This window comes from Ascaphus truei, chromosome 17 (assembly GCF_040206685.1).
Source record: "Ascaphus truei isolate aAscTru1 chromosome 17, aAscTru1.hap1, whole genome shotgun sequence".
Taxonomy (NCBI): Eukaryota; Metazoa; Chordata; class Amphibia; order Anura; family Ascaphidae; genus Ascaphus; species Ascaphus truei.
In genome coordinates, this window is record NC_134499.1 from 26,986,246 (window position 1) to 27,003,007 (window position 16,762).

The following is a 16,762-nucleotide window of genomic DNA, read 5'->3' on the forward strand; positions in this document are numbered from 1 at the left end:
TGTCTTATTCATTAGTGTCAGGTAGAAGGCAGTAGTTAATGATAAGTAGCCCCCTGAATGGAAATAACTGCATCACTGACTGTGCATTAATTACCCGTCCTATGTCATTTGTACTTTACAAAAAGGAACTTGTGTGGTCTTCACATACTCTATACAAAGTACTTGTATAAAGCGTCAGTCGCCCCCTGTAGGATGTCTGTGTAACCACCCCTATTTTTTAGCTCCGGGTATGCCCTGGTCCCCAAGATACCCCAGAAAATAGTGCACTGCAGGTGGTTAAAACTTCTGCATCACTTGGACCAATAGAAAGCCGCGGCACAACGTGATGCAGGGCATTTAAACACCAGGAAGTACCAGGCTACTGGCCAGTATCTCGGGAACCAGAGAGTACCCGAAGCTGCAACTCGCATATCACCTTCCTGGTAATAAAAGGGAGGAGGTCAAGGAGTTACTGCAGCTTTAAATATATCATTACCTGGAAAAGCATCTACTTTTCTACAGCACCAATACAGTAGCGGCTTCAATCGTCCAATTAGAATCAATGATCACATTACGGTACTTGATCAATATTACTCACAGTATTTTCTAAGATTGATTGGAGGTGAGAAAGAGTGGTTCTGTGGGTAAATACCCTAAATCTGTCATCCAACGGAGTTTGGGTCAGGAGAGCCTGGTTCATTTCCTGGTGTCAGCTCCTTGTGACCTTGGGCAAGTCACTTTATCTCCCTGTGCCTCAGGCACCAAAAATATAGATTGTAAGCTCTGCGGGGCAGGCACTGTGTCTGTAACATTCTTATGTGCTGCGTACCGCATGCTACACTGTAATTGTGATGCGCTTTGAGTACTATTGGGAGAAAAGTACTATATGAAATAAAGTTATTATTATTTTATTATGATTACCCTACTAATTTCACATATGTATAAGGTTGCAATGCTTTATCCATCTTTCTTTCCCTGTGAGTTGGACGGTTAATGAGTTTGTCTTATTCCCCAGCCTGACTCAGAACTCCTAGCCAAAATACAAGTGTTGGATGGCGGAAACGAAACCAGTGTCAAAACAGCATGTGATGGAGGGACAGGTATGATTTCTGCTACCAGGACAGTTAGGACTAGAGTTCAAAGCCATCCACATACAGTATATATCAAAGAGATAGAGTTGCCAGACGGCTTTTCCAAAAATACTGGACACAATGGTGAAAAGTGTGACGTGCTCGAGACACACACACATACCTCTCTCCACTCCATGCTGTTTCTTCCTCTCCTTGGCCCCACCCCTAGACTCCTGGAACCTTCTGCTGATTGGCTGCCGCTGAGTAATGCAGCCAATCAGGATGGAGGAAGCTGCCCTGCCCCCTAGCAACATCCCTACTCAGGGAAATCCCACGGACCCCCAAGACGGTCAAGACATTAAGTCCAGAGAGGTAATACTGGACACATACATGTCCGGTATTAACTCAATTTTTTTACTGGACAGTGTCCAAATACAGGACAGTCCGATTTATTACTGAACACCTGGCAACCCAGAGAACTAAACCAGACACTAACTGCTGCTCACAATATTACATGTTGTTTTGTATTCTGTTATATAGCACTGCCAGGAAACATACGTAATAAGGGGTCCCTGAATCTGTCCCAAAGAGCTTGCAATCAAATTTGGGGATTAAAGATTCTCTGTGAGATTAGGCGACGTTCTTCAGGGACACAATTCTTGAAAGATCTTTTAGATGACATGGTCCTTTCACTCTGCTCTAGAGATGTGCTAATCTCTTCAAATTTGCTTTGCCTTAATGTCACGTTTTTCAGCCTTTCACACAGGCTTGGATTACTGCGATTTGGGCCAAAATCTATTTATACTATAATTCAGAAAGTATGTTTTTTTGTTTATCCGGCTATACAAATCCAAACGCTTAATCCTAGAGCCGCCACACTTGGCATGCTATCTAATAAGATCAAAAGGAGGAGCGTAGGTGCGGTTTTAGTGTGTTTGACCCATGGCTTCGTGTAACCCCCGGAACAAATATTCGTGAAAACTATGTTTTTTTTTTCACTTTAGCTCTTCAGGTAATTGTTTGATTAACTCCAAATTTGGAATGTAGGAACATATTTGGAGGAGACATAATTGGCCCAAAAAGTACCGGTTCAATACTTCCGGTTCCAAAGCGTTTTTCTCGATTTTAGCCAATTGCCTCACGCTTCGTACTTACGTTCCACTGCGAGCAGCGTGAACAACACAAAAAGCGTGTGAATAAAGAGCTTTTATTTTGACATTGTAGCGTTAGTGTAGTCTTTCTGCAGTTCTCTCGCCCGTTCTCAATTATATTCTTGACTTGATAGGATGCAATTAGTTAGGATACAGTTAGGTTTAGTTTGTTTTTATTTGAATACAATCGTTTTTAGATTGGCAAAGCTTAGCATGTCTTAGCTAAACTATTGCTAGAAATATTTTGAAGTCTCCCTACTTTGGACCCCCTTGAATGCCATTATATAAAGGGCCAAGTGATCAGATGCCCCTTTGCTTCTGTGTTGGAAATTTAATATACATTTATTTTTAATGCTTGGCCGATTTTTACATTTTTTTTGCCTGTTTTTGCTACATTTTTCACAAAATAAAAATGACAAATTTTCGCTTGTGTGAAAAATATAGTAACAACAATTAATTTAGCACACACCACACAGCACATCTCACGGGTGATTGTATATAGATATAATTTGAGAGATGACATGTTTGTTGGTTATTCGCCTGTAACATATGGCCTCTGATTTTCTTTTTCTGGTAACCACTCTACTTGCAGCGCCTTCGCTCTCACAAGTCACTCTGACGCTGAACCAGTTAAAAACTGAGATTTTCTATCGCAAAATAGTTTTCTATAGGCAGTAAATGTTGTGACTGTGTTAGTCCCAATTTAATCAATGGCTCAAATCTACAGGAGGGAACGGGGAGCCTCACAGTGGGCCTGGAACACACCCTGACAAAGCATCTCATGGGAACCCCAAAAAGAAAGCTCACCCCAACCCAGCAGCAGAGAAGCAGAAACAGGATGGTAGGCAGACAGTCTACAGATAAACCAACAATCAAAACCTTACCTCGGGAACTCACTGCCACCCATTAGGTGACAGATATCTGTCTCCCAATTCTCCAAACTCAGCTACAATTACACCAATGCAGTGTTCCTATCCTTTGTTACATTGTGTACCCCCCCCCCCCGCTAGAGTATATTTGTTCCGCAACCCCCTAATTAATAAATCTTATTGCCTACTTGTCAGACCGTTGCTAGCACAACGGTGTGACCAATCCCAGGCAGTATGGTGTCCTGAGCTTGTGGTGGGGGAATACGCTTAATAAGGCCTCAAACTGCACCTCAGTGTGTGCAGGCAGGGGGCAGGTTTTTTTTTACTGTCACTCACTGCAGAAGCTTCCAAAGTCACGCCCCACAATGCCTCGAGGCTGTGAATGCAAAGCATTGTGGGGAGCGACTTTGGAATCCCCTGCTGTCAATTACAGCTATATCGTCCCACGCTAAGGTGCGGTTTAGGGCCTTACTAAGTGCGCAGTTCCCACACAGGCTCAGGAACCTAATATACTGCATGGGAGCCGCCATTGCAGATTTTATTGACAAGCTTCTCACGAACCCCAAAGGGGTCGCCAAACTCTCGTGGGAATCACTGCACTAATGCTGCCCTCTCCGCTCCAGTTTGTCTTACTTCATTTTAGTTTTCTTTCAATTTCCTAATGACATTACAGCTTCTCTACTTACATGTACAGCTCAACCCCCTTATAACGCTGTTTTTGGGGTCCAAAGAATCACATCGCGTTATAAGCGGATCGCATTAGAAATAATGTACAATTGTATGTATTGTACAATAAACTATTTAAGACACCAATAATCGTGTTGTAAAGTATTCATAAATATGAAAATTGGGAGCCACACCTGCATCACGTTATAAGCGGATCCGCGTTGTAACGGATCGCTGTTATAACGGGGTTGAGCTGTTCTTACCCTTTCATGTGCATGTTTACATGTGATCCTTTGGCTTTGATTGTCTTTCACTACACTGCTTAGATTGTAAGCTCTTCAGGTTGGGAGTCTTCTCATCCTATCTCCATTTATACTATTGATGTAGTACAGAGGTGTGCAAAGTGGGGGGGCGCGAGACTTTCTGGGGGGAGGGGGGTGGCGCACGGTTACAGAGGCCCCACGCTTCCCCGTAGGCATTTAAAATAAATGCCGGGGATCGCCTGAAGCCACTGTAACTTCACGTAACTTGCAGCGACACATCGTCATGGCAACCCGGCATCACATGACCCCCCCTGTGACGCCGGAGCCAAGCGAGGGGGGAGAGCAGTCAGGGGGGCGCAGGAAGAAAACTTTGCGCACCCCTGATGTGTTACACCCCCGTTTATCCAGTGTGCCTCATTTTTTTTACATCCCCTCTGCAGCATTACGTGTTACATGATTAATACAATTGATCCCATGCTGATACGTATGGCTGGTAAGTTAACAACACAATCTGTCTTGTATGTCCACAGTGATCCTTTCCGAAGGGCGTGCGCGTAAAACCTCCAATTGTGCCGTAATCAACCCTGGGCGCCTGAAAAACGCCAAACTGCTGGTGGAAAAAGCAATTAAGGTTAGCTTACGTATATACACACAAGAATGCCCCCATGCTACATCCAATATAACCAAATTATATAGTACATTACTATCTGTTTTTGCTATATATCTTCTTCACAAGTATGGGTCATTTAGTTCACACTTTGGCCAAAACATTTTAAGCTTTCGACCACGTCAAGGTGAGCTCAGTAGCACTCCGATTGCCACAAATAAATATGCTGTATATAGAGATGGGAGAATCCGCCCAAATCCGAAAAAACGCCCCCCGATTGGACGCCTCTCATCCGACTGGGAGCAAAGGAATGATGAACCGAGTGTCATTAACTCACGCCCTTCCTTTCTGAACTCCTACACCCAGCAAAAAAAAATCTTCATGATCCACGGGCCGTACCCCGTGATCCGGAGCTGCCTGCGCGGCAGGGGATGGGTGGAGAGGAAATACCCGAAAGTGTCAAAGGCCGCTCGCAAAAAGGAAAGAGCGTCGGATGAGGAGGTGGACGAGGATGACGCAGATGGAAGTGACAATGACGACGATGGTACAGGGTGGTCGGGGGCGGGGGTCCCGAGCGCAAGAAAACATTTGGGCTCCTATTTACTAAGTAGACTTCTGCCACAGGATACCTTCCAGCAGCAGAAGACACTTTACAACCAAGTGAGTGGTCTGTGGCCAAAAGAATGGCCTCTTTGGGTATCTTCCAGGGCTGGAAGACGTCTTTTGGCATAGCACTGCTTAGTGAATATGGCTCTTGTTCTTCATTGATGACACCTTTGAGTAATGTATTGCTGCCTGGTCTCCAGCTCCATGTTTTCCCCTATTTAGTGTTCTATGGTGACTGTCCTAAGCGTTAGGAGTCTGGGATCTTCCCAGTACTGGGCAAGAGCTCAGATCCCTTTAAACCCGTTTACGCAAAGCAATGTGTTGAGGTCCCTCTGGCAGGGAGATGGTTAAACCTCTGAACTCTTCTCTAGCACCGGGGAAGACCTCTTCGCAGCACATTGAATGAAGACTTTCACGGAACGCGGTGAAGTGTAACCCCCAGCTGCAAGGCGCGCGTTTTACAGCCCGGTTTTAAAAGTGCTTACGCCATGAAAAATAATACCCGCTTATAAGCTCTTCAGGGCAGGGGTTCTCAACTCCAGTCCTCAAGACCCCCCCAACAGGTCAGGTTTTTCTGGATATCCCTGCTTCAGCACAGGTGGCTCAATCAGTGGTGATTGAGCCACCTGTGCTGAAGCAGGCTCTTCGACTGAGCCACTGATTGAGCTACCAGTTTGAAGCAAGGATATTGAAAACCTGACCTATTGGGGGTTCTCGATGACTGGCGTTGAGAAACCTGCTTTAGGGCAAAGCAGCAATGAATTTGTGTGTGTAATAACTTTCCTGTCATATATTTCTATGTGTGATGCTCTTATTGCATTATAACACCTTGTGTCTATGCACTGTTGTCCCTGTACAAATGATAATATACATACAGTACACACATAATACGGCAGTTATTAATAGTCCACCCCACCCAACATCATCAATAGAGTGGTCCCGGTGTTGGTGTGGGGAACACATACGTATGTAAGAGGGATGACAGTAAGAATGTGGTCTCTCGTACACTCTTGTTATAATGATCCCAGCCACCAAACTTGTTGTTTGCTAATCAGATGAAGAGGGTGATGAAGAGGAGAGAGATGATGATCCAGATGGCACCTACGACCTCATGGTAAATCCTGAGTCTTTCAGCCAGTTAGGTGCTGATGAGCTTAGCCGTGAGTTCAAGCTATAATATTGATATGATGTATGTGTGGATATGAAGGAGTTGTGCATATTGGGGGCTTCCCCACCCATGTAAACTCTTTTCACCTTGCCCCCCGCTGATCTCCCCGTTTGGACTTTGAAATGCTACATGACAGGAACCCACCCTCATATTTCAATTGGTATCCAGGCTTTTCCCAGAAGCCTTCTTTGTGTAGAAGTTAATTCTGTAAATCATGATGGCAAAGATAGTTGGATCCAACTTTCTTAGAAAAGGAGAGATCCTTCTTTAAATCAATTTGTTCTCTGAATAGAAAAGTGGGAGAAGAAAAAGTGGCGGTTATTACAAACACCTCTAGAAATTAAGGGATTTTCAAAGAGAGGGAACCACAATACAATTTTGAGATTAAATAGTTTTTGAGTATATATATATATATATATAGCAAATGGAAATATTACTGTATGCTCATTTGCATGTGTTAGACAGGTCTGCAACCCCGCCTTTCACCATTATCACACAGCACTTCCACTGCAGCAAGGCATTCTGGGAAATGACATGCAAATGAGCACACAGTGTCGATGTTATTATATATATATATATATATATATATATAATATATATATATATATATATATATATATATATATATATATATATATATATATATATATATAGGCAATACGATACCACACGTGGACGAATATCAGAGGCAGCACTCCAAATGAATATAAAAAAATATAAAAAAAATAGATATAAATTGATTAAAACAAAAATCACATCCATAATGTTAAACCCCTGTGTCCTGTCAGTATATCAGGGGTTTAACATTATGGATGTGATTTTTGTTTTAATCAATTTATATGCTGCACCTGTTGATTTTGCGGTTTCTGGGGGTATTTATATGTGTTCTTAGTTCACTCTGTTAATCATCACCTTGACAAAGGTCCCGTTTGAGGACCGAAACGTTGGATATGTTTTGTTGAATAATACAGGATTTTTGATATTCATTTGGAGTGCTGTCTCTGATATTCGTCCACGTGCGGTATCGTATTGCCTATTTATTTGTACAGGATTTGCACCCAATTTTTCTATTCAGACGGAGTGCCTTTGGTTCTTTATTACCTGATATATATATATATATATATATATATATATATATATATATATATATATATATTATATATAACATCATCTTCAGCCCGTGTCGAGCCACTGCTGGAGGTGCCTCCCTGATGATCTCCCCAGTACTGCGTTTGCAGTCCCTCTTCTCCATGTTGCTCCAACACATTTTCTGATTTCATCCTCCCATCTTACATTTGGTTATCTTCTTGGTCTTTTAATCTCTCTTGGAATCCATTTGAGTACCATCTTTGTCCAGCGATGATCATTTCTTTTTGTGATGTGTCCGGCCCACCGCCATTTTAATTTCTTCATCCTTGTGATGTCACAGGCTTTTGTTTAGTTTCGAACCCATTTATTATTTTTCCTATCTCTTCGGGTAATATATATATATATGTGTGTGTGTGTAAAAAAAAAGTAGAACAAATTCAGGCACTCACAGAGCTTGAAAAAAATGCAAAATAGTAACCTATTTAATCAATGTTTTGGCTTTTACATAAGCCTTTCTCAATATATATATATATATATATATATATATATATATATATATATATATATATATATATATACACACACACATACATACATGTTTATATATATTATCATCTTCAGCCTTTGTCGATTCACTGCTGGATGAAGGCCTCCCACAATGGTCTTCCAGGTTCTGCAATGGTTGGAAGCCTCTCTTTTACATGTTGCTGTTGCTACAACAAATTTTCTGATTTCACCCTCCCATCTTTGTCCATCGATGGTCATTTCTTCTTGCGATATGTCCGCCCCACCGCCATTTTAATTTCTTCACCCTTGTTTAATTTTGAACACATTCATTCTTTTTCCTGTCTCCTCTGGTGAAACCCAGCATACATCTCTCCATACTTCTTTCAGTTGTTTGAAGCTTCGGAATTATATGTGTATATAATCACTGGAGGAGAGTTTCCGTAAGTGTTTCCGTAAGCAAACCTGGTTGACTGCTGGATAGGTTTCACTTGTGATCCCTTATTCCCCTGTGTAGTCTAGGCTTGTTCGTAATGAAAGCCCTTATTTCCTCTGGACGACGAGGCGAGATGCTGTTGACTATCGCTACCTGAAAAAGGATCAAATGATGAACCATTATGCCAAGGCAGGATCCTTCACAACCAAGGTAAGACAAGGCTCTCTTTCACTGGGACCATGCCGTGCTCAGCTCATGAACCCAATGGTTTCAACACCTGTAAAAATTTATTTAGACACCTTCTGGTGCTGGAGACAGCCTATTGACTTGAATGGACTGTAATGTATCTTCCAGCAGCTCTGAGTGAACCTTCTTTGTTCTAGGTGGGGTTGTGCATCAACCTACGGAACCTGCACTGGTTCGATGAGGCTGACCCAGATTCTTTTTTTCCTCGTTGCTACAGGCTGGGAGCTGAAGATGAGAAATGTACATTCATTGGTATGAGCGCATAGTGCTGCAGGCTTAGCTGTCTGATACTGCCTCCATCCCCTAATAAAGCCCTTGTTTAAAAAGCCCACCCTTCATATTCAATACCAGTGATGAATTGTACCTCTTTCTCAACCCCTCTGCCAGGGATGTTAATGTAGCATTGTATGCAAAAGGTATCTAATTTCTGACAAGGGCCCTGTTTTTACTCAGAGGACTTCTGGCTGACCAGTGCCCGGAGTATTCTGAAACTGGTGGTAAAAAGAGACAGAAACTCATCTTCAGCGAAAGAAAATATAACGGGACAGAACCAGCAAAGCAATCTGAGTGTGAACGGAGCACAAGGTGAGCGGGAACTGGGGACTGACACCTTCCAATGGGTCAAGTTGGCTTCAAACTGTCCTTCACTGAACTGTGCATGACTGCTTTTATATAATAGTGTTAGGCTGAGATTGTACCAAGTGCTGCAGGGCGGCAGCGCTACTCTGTGACGTCACCCAGCGCAGCCGCCGAGCAGCATCTTGGTTATACCGGGGAGGGAGAGCAGAGGAGGCGTGGAGGCGCGGCCGTGAGCAGTTCGCCCTTATTGGCTGAACCGCGACACGGCCGTTGCGTCAAGAATTTTTTTTAGCAAATCTCTTCAGGAGACTGCCGCCCTGCAGCTCCAGGCGGCGCATCAGCGGATTTCAGCAGTTTGTTTTCCAGCCGCGTGGCGTCGCGTCACCGGCGACTTCTGGTATAACCACGGCCTTACAATGTACTCAGGCACAGTGCTACAGTGTAGTCCCTGCAGGTCACAAAGAGCTTATACCAGATTCACCCACTTCAAAGGCAGCAACTACTGTACTTAACTGTCAAACCCCCTTTTTAATAGGGATTCCTCTCCCCTCTGCAGAATGTCAGAGTCTGCACATAACAATGTGGTAATAAAACTGCGACAACAAGCACTTTCTTAGCAGTCGTCTTTAGTTCATTCTCTCATCGGCCGCGAGTCATCAAAAGCGTCCGATTCAGCGCTATCTGCCATTGATTTTCATGGAAGGTATCGCCGATTCGTGCTGCGACGGCGTGTTTTTTTTGCGCTTTGATGACTCCCGGCCATCTTGTTCTGCTCGTGCCGCGCCGGACTCTCTTCTTCTCGCTTTTCTCAGAGAGTAAGAGGTCTGTCAGGAAGCGCGGGGGGCGAGTCCCAGCTCAAGTGATCCTGACGGCCCTGCGGGCCTGCGAGTCGTATCTGCACGGCCTGGAACACGACGACATCGACGGGGAAACAGCGTTAGCTCCGGACATGACAGACGCCCTGTGGGAAGAATTCCTACGCAGCTACTACCAGGTTATCCAGTAAGTGACCACGGACAGAACGGATACACCTCCTGTTTCTGTCACAGGGAATGAATTGTGTAAATAAACAGCGTGTGATTCCTAAACCTATGTTTGGGGTCCCAAACCAGACAATGTTTTTTTGGCAGAGCCCCTTTTCATTTACTACTCATGTGCATTCCTATATATGGTCTTCGTGAAATCTTGTATTGCTCTGAATCTCTATAATATACATTTGGGATTTAATGGGCATCTTTGAAGTGGGATAAGCTTATTGGAGTGCCAGTGTAGTTCCACCTGACCTGGGGCAAATCAGTTTATCTCCTGCTGTAATTGTAAGCTCTCAGGAGAAGGGTCTTCTAGGCCTATTTCTTTGGTTCCTTTGCATAGGGAAGTGGTTGTCAGTCAAGTGATTTCTGTACCCTTAAACCACCACGTCCTTCTCAGAGAACCAATAAAGTCCAAATCAATGCTTGCAAAAATATTCACTGCAGCTGAGCAATGCTGTGTCAAGGGGAAACATACCTTATATCTTATCCTATTGCAGTGAAGGGGCAATCATAGAACAATCGGACTCGTTTGTGGATCAGTGCGGTGATGTGTTACAGAAGCTTGAGGCAGTGAGTCCACAACTGAACATTGAAGGCTACAGGAACATCTGGATTGTAAAGCCAGGAGCTAAATCCCGTGGAAGAGGTAAGAGAACGGACGGGATGGGTAGTCATTTATCTCAACGCAACAGTCTAGCAGGGATCTTTTGACAAGAGCCTACTTTTATTGCCATTTCAACAATGCACTATAAGACATTTGAGACCAGTAATATATTCTGTGCATCATGTTTCCCAAATTTCATGGCATGAGATTACAGAAACCTGTATTAACACCTTTTCCAGCTCTATTGAGGTCACTTATTAGCAGTTCCCAGCTGCAAAACTGGTACAAGTACAACAGTAGATATAATTGGGATTTGTTGGTGATAATACTTTTTGCACTCGTTTTACCGCTCTTAGACTTTGATAAATGCCTATTGGTGGGAATATTCATTAAACTGGTAGTGGTGCTGATCAGAAAGTTAATGGGAGGTCCCATGAGATGGTGCCTTGATCGATACTTGCCATTTCATGAATAACCCCCTATGTGTCTCAGTAACATTCGGGTAAGCATTTGAACATCACTGCTCTACTCAAGGGTTCTTCCCTTCCAGGTATAATCTGCATGGACCGCCTGGAAGAAATTCTGAAGCTCGTGGACTGCGATCCAATGATTGTCAAAGACGGGAAATGGGTGGTCCAGAAATACATCGAGAGACCACTCCTCATCTTCGGCACAAAGTTTGACTTGCGTCAGTGGTTCCTGGTGACGGATTGGAACCCCTTAACTATCTGGTTCTACCGGAATTGCTACATACGGTTCTCAACGCAGCCATTCTCCCTGGAGAATCTAGACACGTAGGTGTGAGGACAGTTAGGGCAGTGGTGGAATACCTGGCCTGCCGTGGAAAATGATCACTTCATTTACATTGTAATGTAGCCTGGGCGTCTTTTCTCTCCATGGGCTTTCCTGGTCTTCTCGGCAGAAAAGGTTTAACGAGAAGTGGTTTGGGGTTACTTTCCTTTTTATTTAGGAAATTACACTTTCACCGTCTTTATTTTGCTAGGAAACCTAAAAATTGACATTATGTAAGAACCACTTGGTTTACCTACCGATGTAGCCAACGGTATTTCAACTGGTGGTGCGCTCCCGTGGCTGATTTAAAACAAAGGGCGCTTCTCACACTGGCGCGTTGTGTATGTTCTTCTGCAGAGCGCCATGGGTTCCAATAACGTTGGCTGCATCTGTAGTCCTCCCATTATCCTATCTGTTCTGAAGCCTCAAATCCAATTGCCTGTCATTCATATTCAGCGTAGTCACGTGTCTTCTCCAAACAGGTGTGATCTATTTGACAGTTTTAGTCTCCCCCACCTCTGCTGAGAAGCTATTCCATAAAGCTACCACCCTTTCCATGAAGAAGGACTTCCTTACATTTCCCATGAGGCACCTCCATCTTCAAAGCATGACCTTGTTTTAGAACGTTCTCTTGCTTTGAAATATTCTCTACCTTCTTCACCCTGTTGAAACCTTTGGCATTTTCCATCACAAGAAAATTGGGATTGTGAATAAGGACTCCCCATTTTCTGTACTTAAGTTATATTATATATTCTAATGCTTTTCAAAATGGGAATTGAAAGAGCATAGCAATTTGTGTTTAAATCTGCTAGAACACCACTGTGTTTTTAATGGCATTAAAACAACAAGTATTAACACATAATATTGACGCCAATGTGTTTTCCGTTCTTCCTTCAGCTCTATACATTTATGCAACAACTCCATACAAAAGAATTTTGAGAACTCCCTTAGTCGTCATCCTCAGGTGCCTGCTGACAACATGTGGACCAGTGATCAATTCCAGATGCACCTCCAGAAGATGGGATCACAACAAGCTTGGGCAGAGGTAATTGTGCCTGGGATGAAGGCTGCCATCATCCACGCCATACAGAGTGCCCAGGACGTGGTGGAGTTCAGGAAGAGCAGCTTTGAGCTGTACGGGGCCGATTTCATGTTCGGGGAAGATTTTCAGCCCTGGCTGATCGAGATCAACGCAAGCCCAACAATGGCACCATCCACAGTGGTGACCAGCAGGCTCTGCGCCGGAGTCCAGGAGGACACCTTGCGCGTCGTGATCGATCGGAAGCACGACCGCAACTGTGACGTGGGGGCCTTTGAGCTCATTTATAAACAGGTACAGCTGCTGCAGTGCAAACCAACAGGTGTATACTGCTAGGCTAGAGATGCCCTTATCTTCTACAGTGAGAAGGTGTCTGTTCATGCATGGGATATTTGGCAGTGAAGTTGAGCATTTGTGACTGCCAGGAATCCAAAGAATAAGATATACCCAGTAGGCACTAACTCTATTAACATGCCATTATAGGAAGATCTTCCTGCAGACCCCACAGCTAGAATTTACAGTATCTTATCCGCATACAGTGAGAGGGTGGTGCTGGTGGATCAATCCAATTGTCTCCCAAATCCCCTCCATATTTTAAAATAATAATACACTGAATTAAAGAAAACACAGCCAGTTTTCTCCTATATTAAGTGTGTTGTGAGAAAAGTCACAGGCGGATAACTGGGGTAAAGATGTATGTCTAAAAAATGCTTGAAGTGCTTTTTTTATAGTAAAAAAGAAGATGAACACTCCCAGCCTTATTGTGAGTCCCAAGGACTTTCTGCAGAACACGTGCTATAGAAACAACATGTGGAAAACTTCAGCCCCTGTCGGATCTCCCTTTTTTGGATTCCCTAGTTTCTGTACCTGTTTTACTAGATAGGAGAACATGCTAATCTCCGTAATACTTCCTCCAGCTATTTGAGGTGGCCGCAGAAAACTTACTTGGGGGGGCGCAAACTGAGAGAGGACATAAACACTGGGGGATGCAGAAAGTGGAAAAGGAGAGAGTTAGAGAACTCAAAAGAGAAACAAAGCCATTACCCTGCATCAATAACCCACTGGTTACACTAAATGGGATTTTTTGGGTGGCTCAACTCCAAACCTAGGTCATTTTGCATAGTGTAACCATTACAAAATGGGGGTCCCACAACAAACACTTTTGGGGGACTAGTTTAAATTGATTGGGAACTACTGATCTATGTACGGAGTTGTGAAACCTGCAGTGCGTTCTCTTCTATAAATTTTGTTGACATACTATTTTTTATTATAGGCAGCAGTAGACGTCCCTCAATATGTAGGAATAAACCTCATGGTGGAAGGATCCATGGTCAAAAAACCACATCCTCCAGTGCAAAGATCCACCAATGGTGTCATCAACCTGGGTATCACTCAACATTGCAACCAAAAATCCATCTCCATGGTACAATCAAAACCCTCAAAAGCGAACCACAAACCCATCAATAGGAATCATGGTAAGTATGCAATCACAGCTCTGGCAGGCCCCACATCAGCGTCCAGGGCGTCATGGGGTATAAGAAACCCACAGGCCTTAAACAGAGCGAAGACGACAGCAGCCGGGAAAGAAAACAAAGTGAAGGTGGAAGCTGAAATTGGGTCTGAGGGTGTAGAGCTTGTGAGGTCTCCTGGCAAGATACGACCAGAGCAGAGAGACGAGAAAGCATTGGTAGTAAATGTGCCCATTGGAGAAGGAGCTATACCACTGAAGAAGCGCATTCTCATTGCCCCCAAAGTATGTCTCTCAGAGAAGCCCCTTATTGTAAAGCACACACCAGGGCTGAGGGATGGAGGTCGAGTGGAACTAAAGTTCACCAGCCTGGACTCGGGAGAATTCCAGATCCTCAAGAAAGTGATGAGAACAGGTAAGGAGCGGCAGGAGTTGCTGGTGAAGAAGCATGTGTGGTCTTTCTGTTTCCCTTCACCGAAGCCCGACTTAACCAACCTTCACATCGTTAATTTGTTGAACCGGCGCCCAGAAGCCTCAGGAAGGAAAGGAGCCAACTCCCATAGAATGAACTCTCACCTCACATGGCCAACCAATAACCAACTTGGCCCCAAATATATGCTCTTGGCTCAGGCTCACAGTCACCTCTCCCCTTCTCTTCTTTACAAAAAAGAAAGAGCAGAAAGTTAAAAAAAACAAAATAAGAACACAAAATAGAAATACAGACTGAGTGAGGTTAGACATGTTCTATGTGATTTTGTAACATTGTCCTATCGTAAAAGAACAGCGATCTTCTGTGCTCGGGGGGAGAATGTTAAAAAGGTTGGGGGAGATTTTAAACTAGGATGGAAGGGGAGGGACAAGTAAAAGATAATGAACTAAATATAATAGATGGGGATTGGGAAATAGCAAGGGGTCATGGAGGTAGAATGGGGGCAAGTGCGAGTTTGGCAACAGCGAGACACCCATAGTAAATACAGATAATACTATAAAAGTCTACAGATTAAACCCAATTGGCGTAGAAAGGAAGTAGCAGATAAGATACTAGTACAGACTGAAAAAAAACTTATGCATGCTTGCTAATGCAAGAAGCCTGACAGATGAAATGGGGGAGCTTTAATTAATAGCAACAAGGGAGCAGTATGATATCATAGGCATTACTGAAACATGTAAAATATACTGGACTTTAAATATATTACTGAAACATGGTTGGAGAAAACTCATGACTGGGCAGTTAATTTAGAGGGTTATTCCCTTTTTTCGAAAGGATCGAGTAAAGAGAAGAGGAGGTGGAGTATATTTATATGTTAAACTGGATCTAAAACCTATTATAAGGGAAGATATTTATGAAGGGAATGAAGAAAATATAGAGACCTTGTGGATAGAAATTAGCAGTGGAGGTAAAAATACAAAGAAAATGTTTGTAGGGATATGCTATAGACCACCAAATATCTGTGAGATTGAGGAAGCTAAAGTACTTTTGCAAATAGAGAAGGCATCAAAACTAGGTCTTGTTTGCATAATGGGTGATTTTAATTACCCAGATATAGAGACTGGGGCAATGAGATTAGCATTACAACCAAAGGAAACACGTTATGACTGTGGTGCTTAATTACATGACCCACATTATTTAGGAACCAACCAGGATAGCGGCAATACTGGATTTGGTCATATCAAACAATGTAGAAGTAATAAAGATTGAAGTCCGGGAACATTTTGGTAACAGTGATGATAACATGGTCTCATTTGAAATAAATGATCAACAAAACGGATTTCTTGGGTTCAACAAAGACTTTAAACATTGTCAGAAAAGTACACTTATCAGGGAAATAAATATAAAAGAACTAAGTCTAAACCAATGTGGCTAAATAAACAGGATGGGGAGGAAATGGAAAATAAGAGGCAGGCATTTAGATTTTTGAAGTCAGGAGGGACGGAGGCATTGTATCAGAATTATAAGGAATGTAACAAAAGTTGCAACAGGGCAATCAAATTAGAAAAAAATGGATAAGGACTTTTGTAGGGTTGATTTCTATTGCAATCCTTTTTTCATTAAGTACCTTAATAACAACAAAATTAGAAAATAAAATGTAGGACCCCTTCAGTGTGAGATGGGCAGGCAGATTATTGGACATAAGGAAAAACCAGAGGCAGTAAACAAATTATTTACCTCTGTGTTTACCAGGGAAGAATCAATTGCAATAGTAGTGCCGCAGGAGGAAGCCACAACCTCTATATTAACAAACAATTGGTTAACGGAGGAAGAAGTTCATAGGCAGCTTGATAAAATGAAAGTAAATAAGGCACCTGGCCCCGATGGTATACATCCAAGAGTTCTTAAAGAGTTAAGTTCAGTTATAGCCAAACCATTATATTTAATATTCAAGGACTCCATTTCCACAGGCTCAGTACCACACGGTACTGGGGGGGGGGGGGTGGGTTCCATGTGTGTGCTGTAGGGGGAAGGTTCCACGTTGTGTGTGCTGTGGGGAGGGGGTCCATTTTGTGTGTGCTGCAGGGGTAGGGTTGCCAGGTATCCGGTTTTTAACGGTTTTGCCACTGCGTCCAGTGAAAAATGAGAGGTAATACCTCTCATAT

At 43.2% G+C, this 16,762-nt stretch overlaps 1 protein-coding gene across 1 annotated transcript in view; it reads left to right on the top strand.

Annotated features, from left to right (window-relative positions):
- The window catches only part of LOC142467789 (tubulin tyrosine ligase 3-like), a 31,726-nt gene extending 16,699 nt beyond the window's left edge, over positions 1-15,027 (top strand). Inside the window, exons 8-20 of the mRNA XM_075573651.1 lie at positions 995-1,079; positions 2,928-3,041; positions 4,529-4,629; positions 4,972-5,149; positions 6,267-6,325; positions 8,490-8,618; positions 8,792-8,906; positions 9,108-9,239; positions 10,046-10,235; positions 10,762-10,910; positions 11,419-11,662; positions 12,558-12,993; positions 13,973-15,027. Coding sequence (XP_075429766.1) covers positions 995-1,079; positions 2,928-3,041; positions 4,529-4,629; positions 4,972-5,149; positions 6,267-6,325; positions 8,490-8,618; positions 8,792-8,906; positions 9,108-9,239; positions 10,046-10,235; positions 10,762-10,910; positions 11,419-11,662; positions 12,558-12,993; positions 13,973-14,854 — 2,814 coding nt within the window. The 3' untranslated portion in view covers positions 14,855-15,027. The remainder of the gene's footprint in view (positions 1-994; positions 1,080-2,927; positions 3,042-4,528; positions 4,630-4,971; positions 5,150-6,266; positions 6,326-8,489; positions 8,619-8,791; positions 8,907-9,107; positions 9,240-10,045; positions 10,236-10,761; positions 10,911-11,418; positions 11,663-12,557; positions 12,994-13,972) is intronic.
- Positions 15,028-16,762: the final 1,735 nt, after the last annotated feature.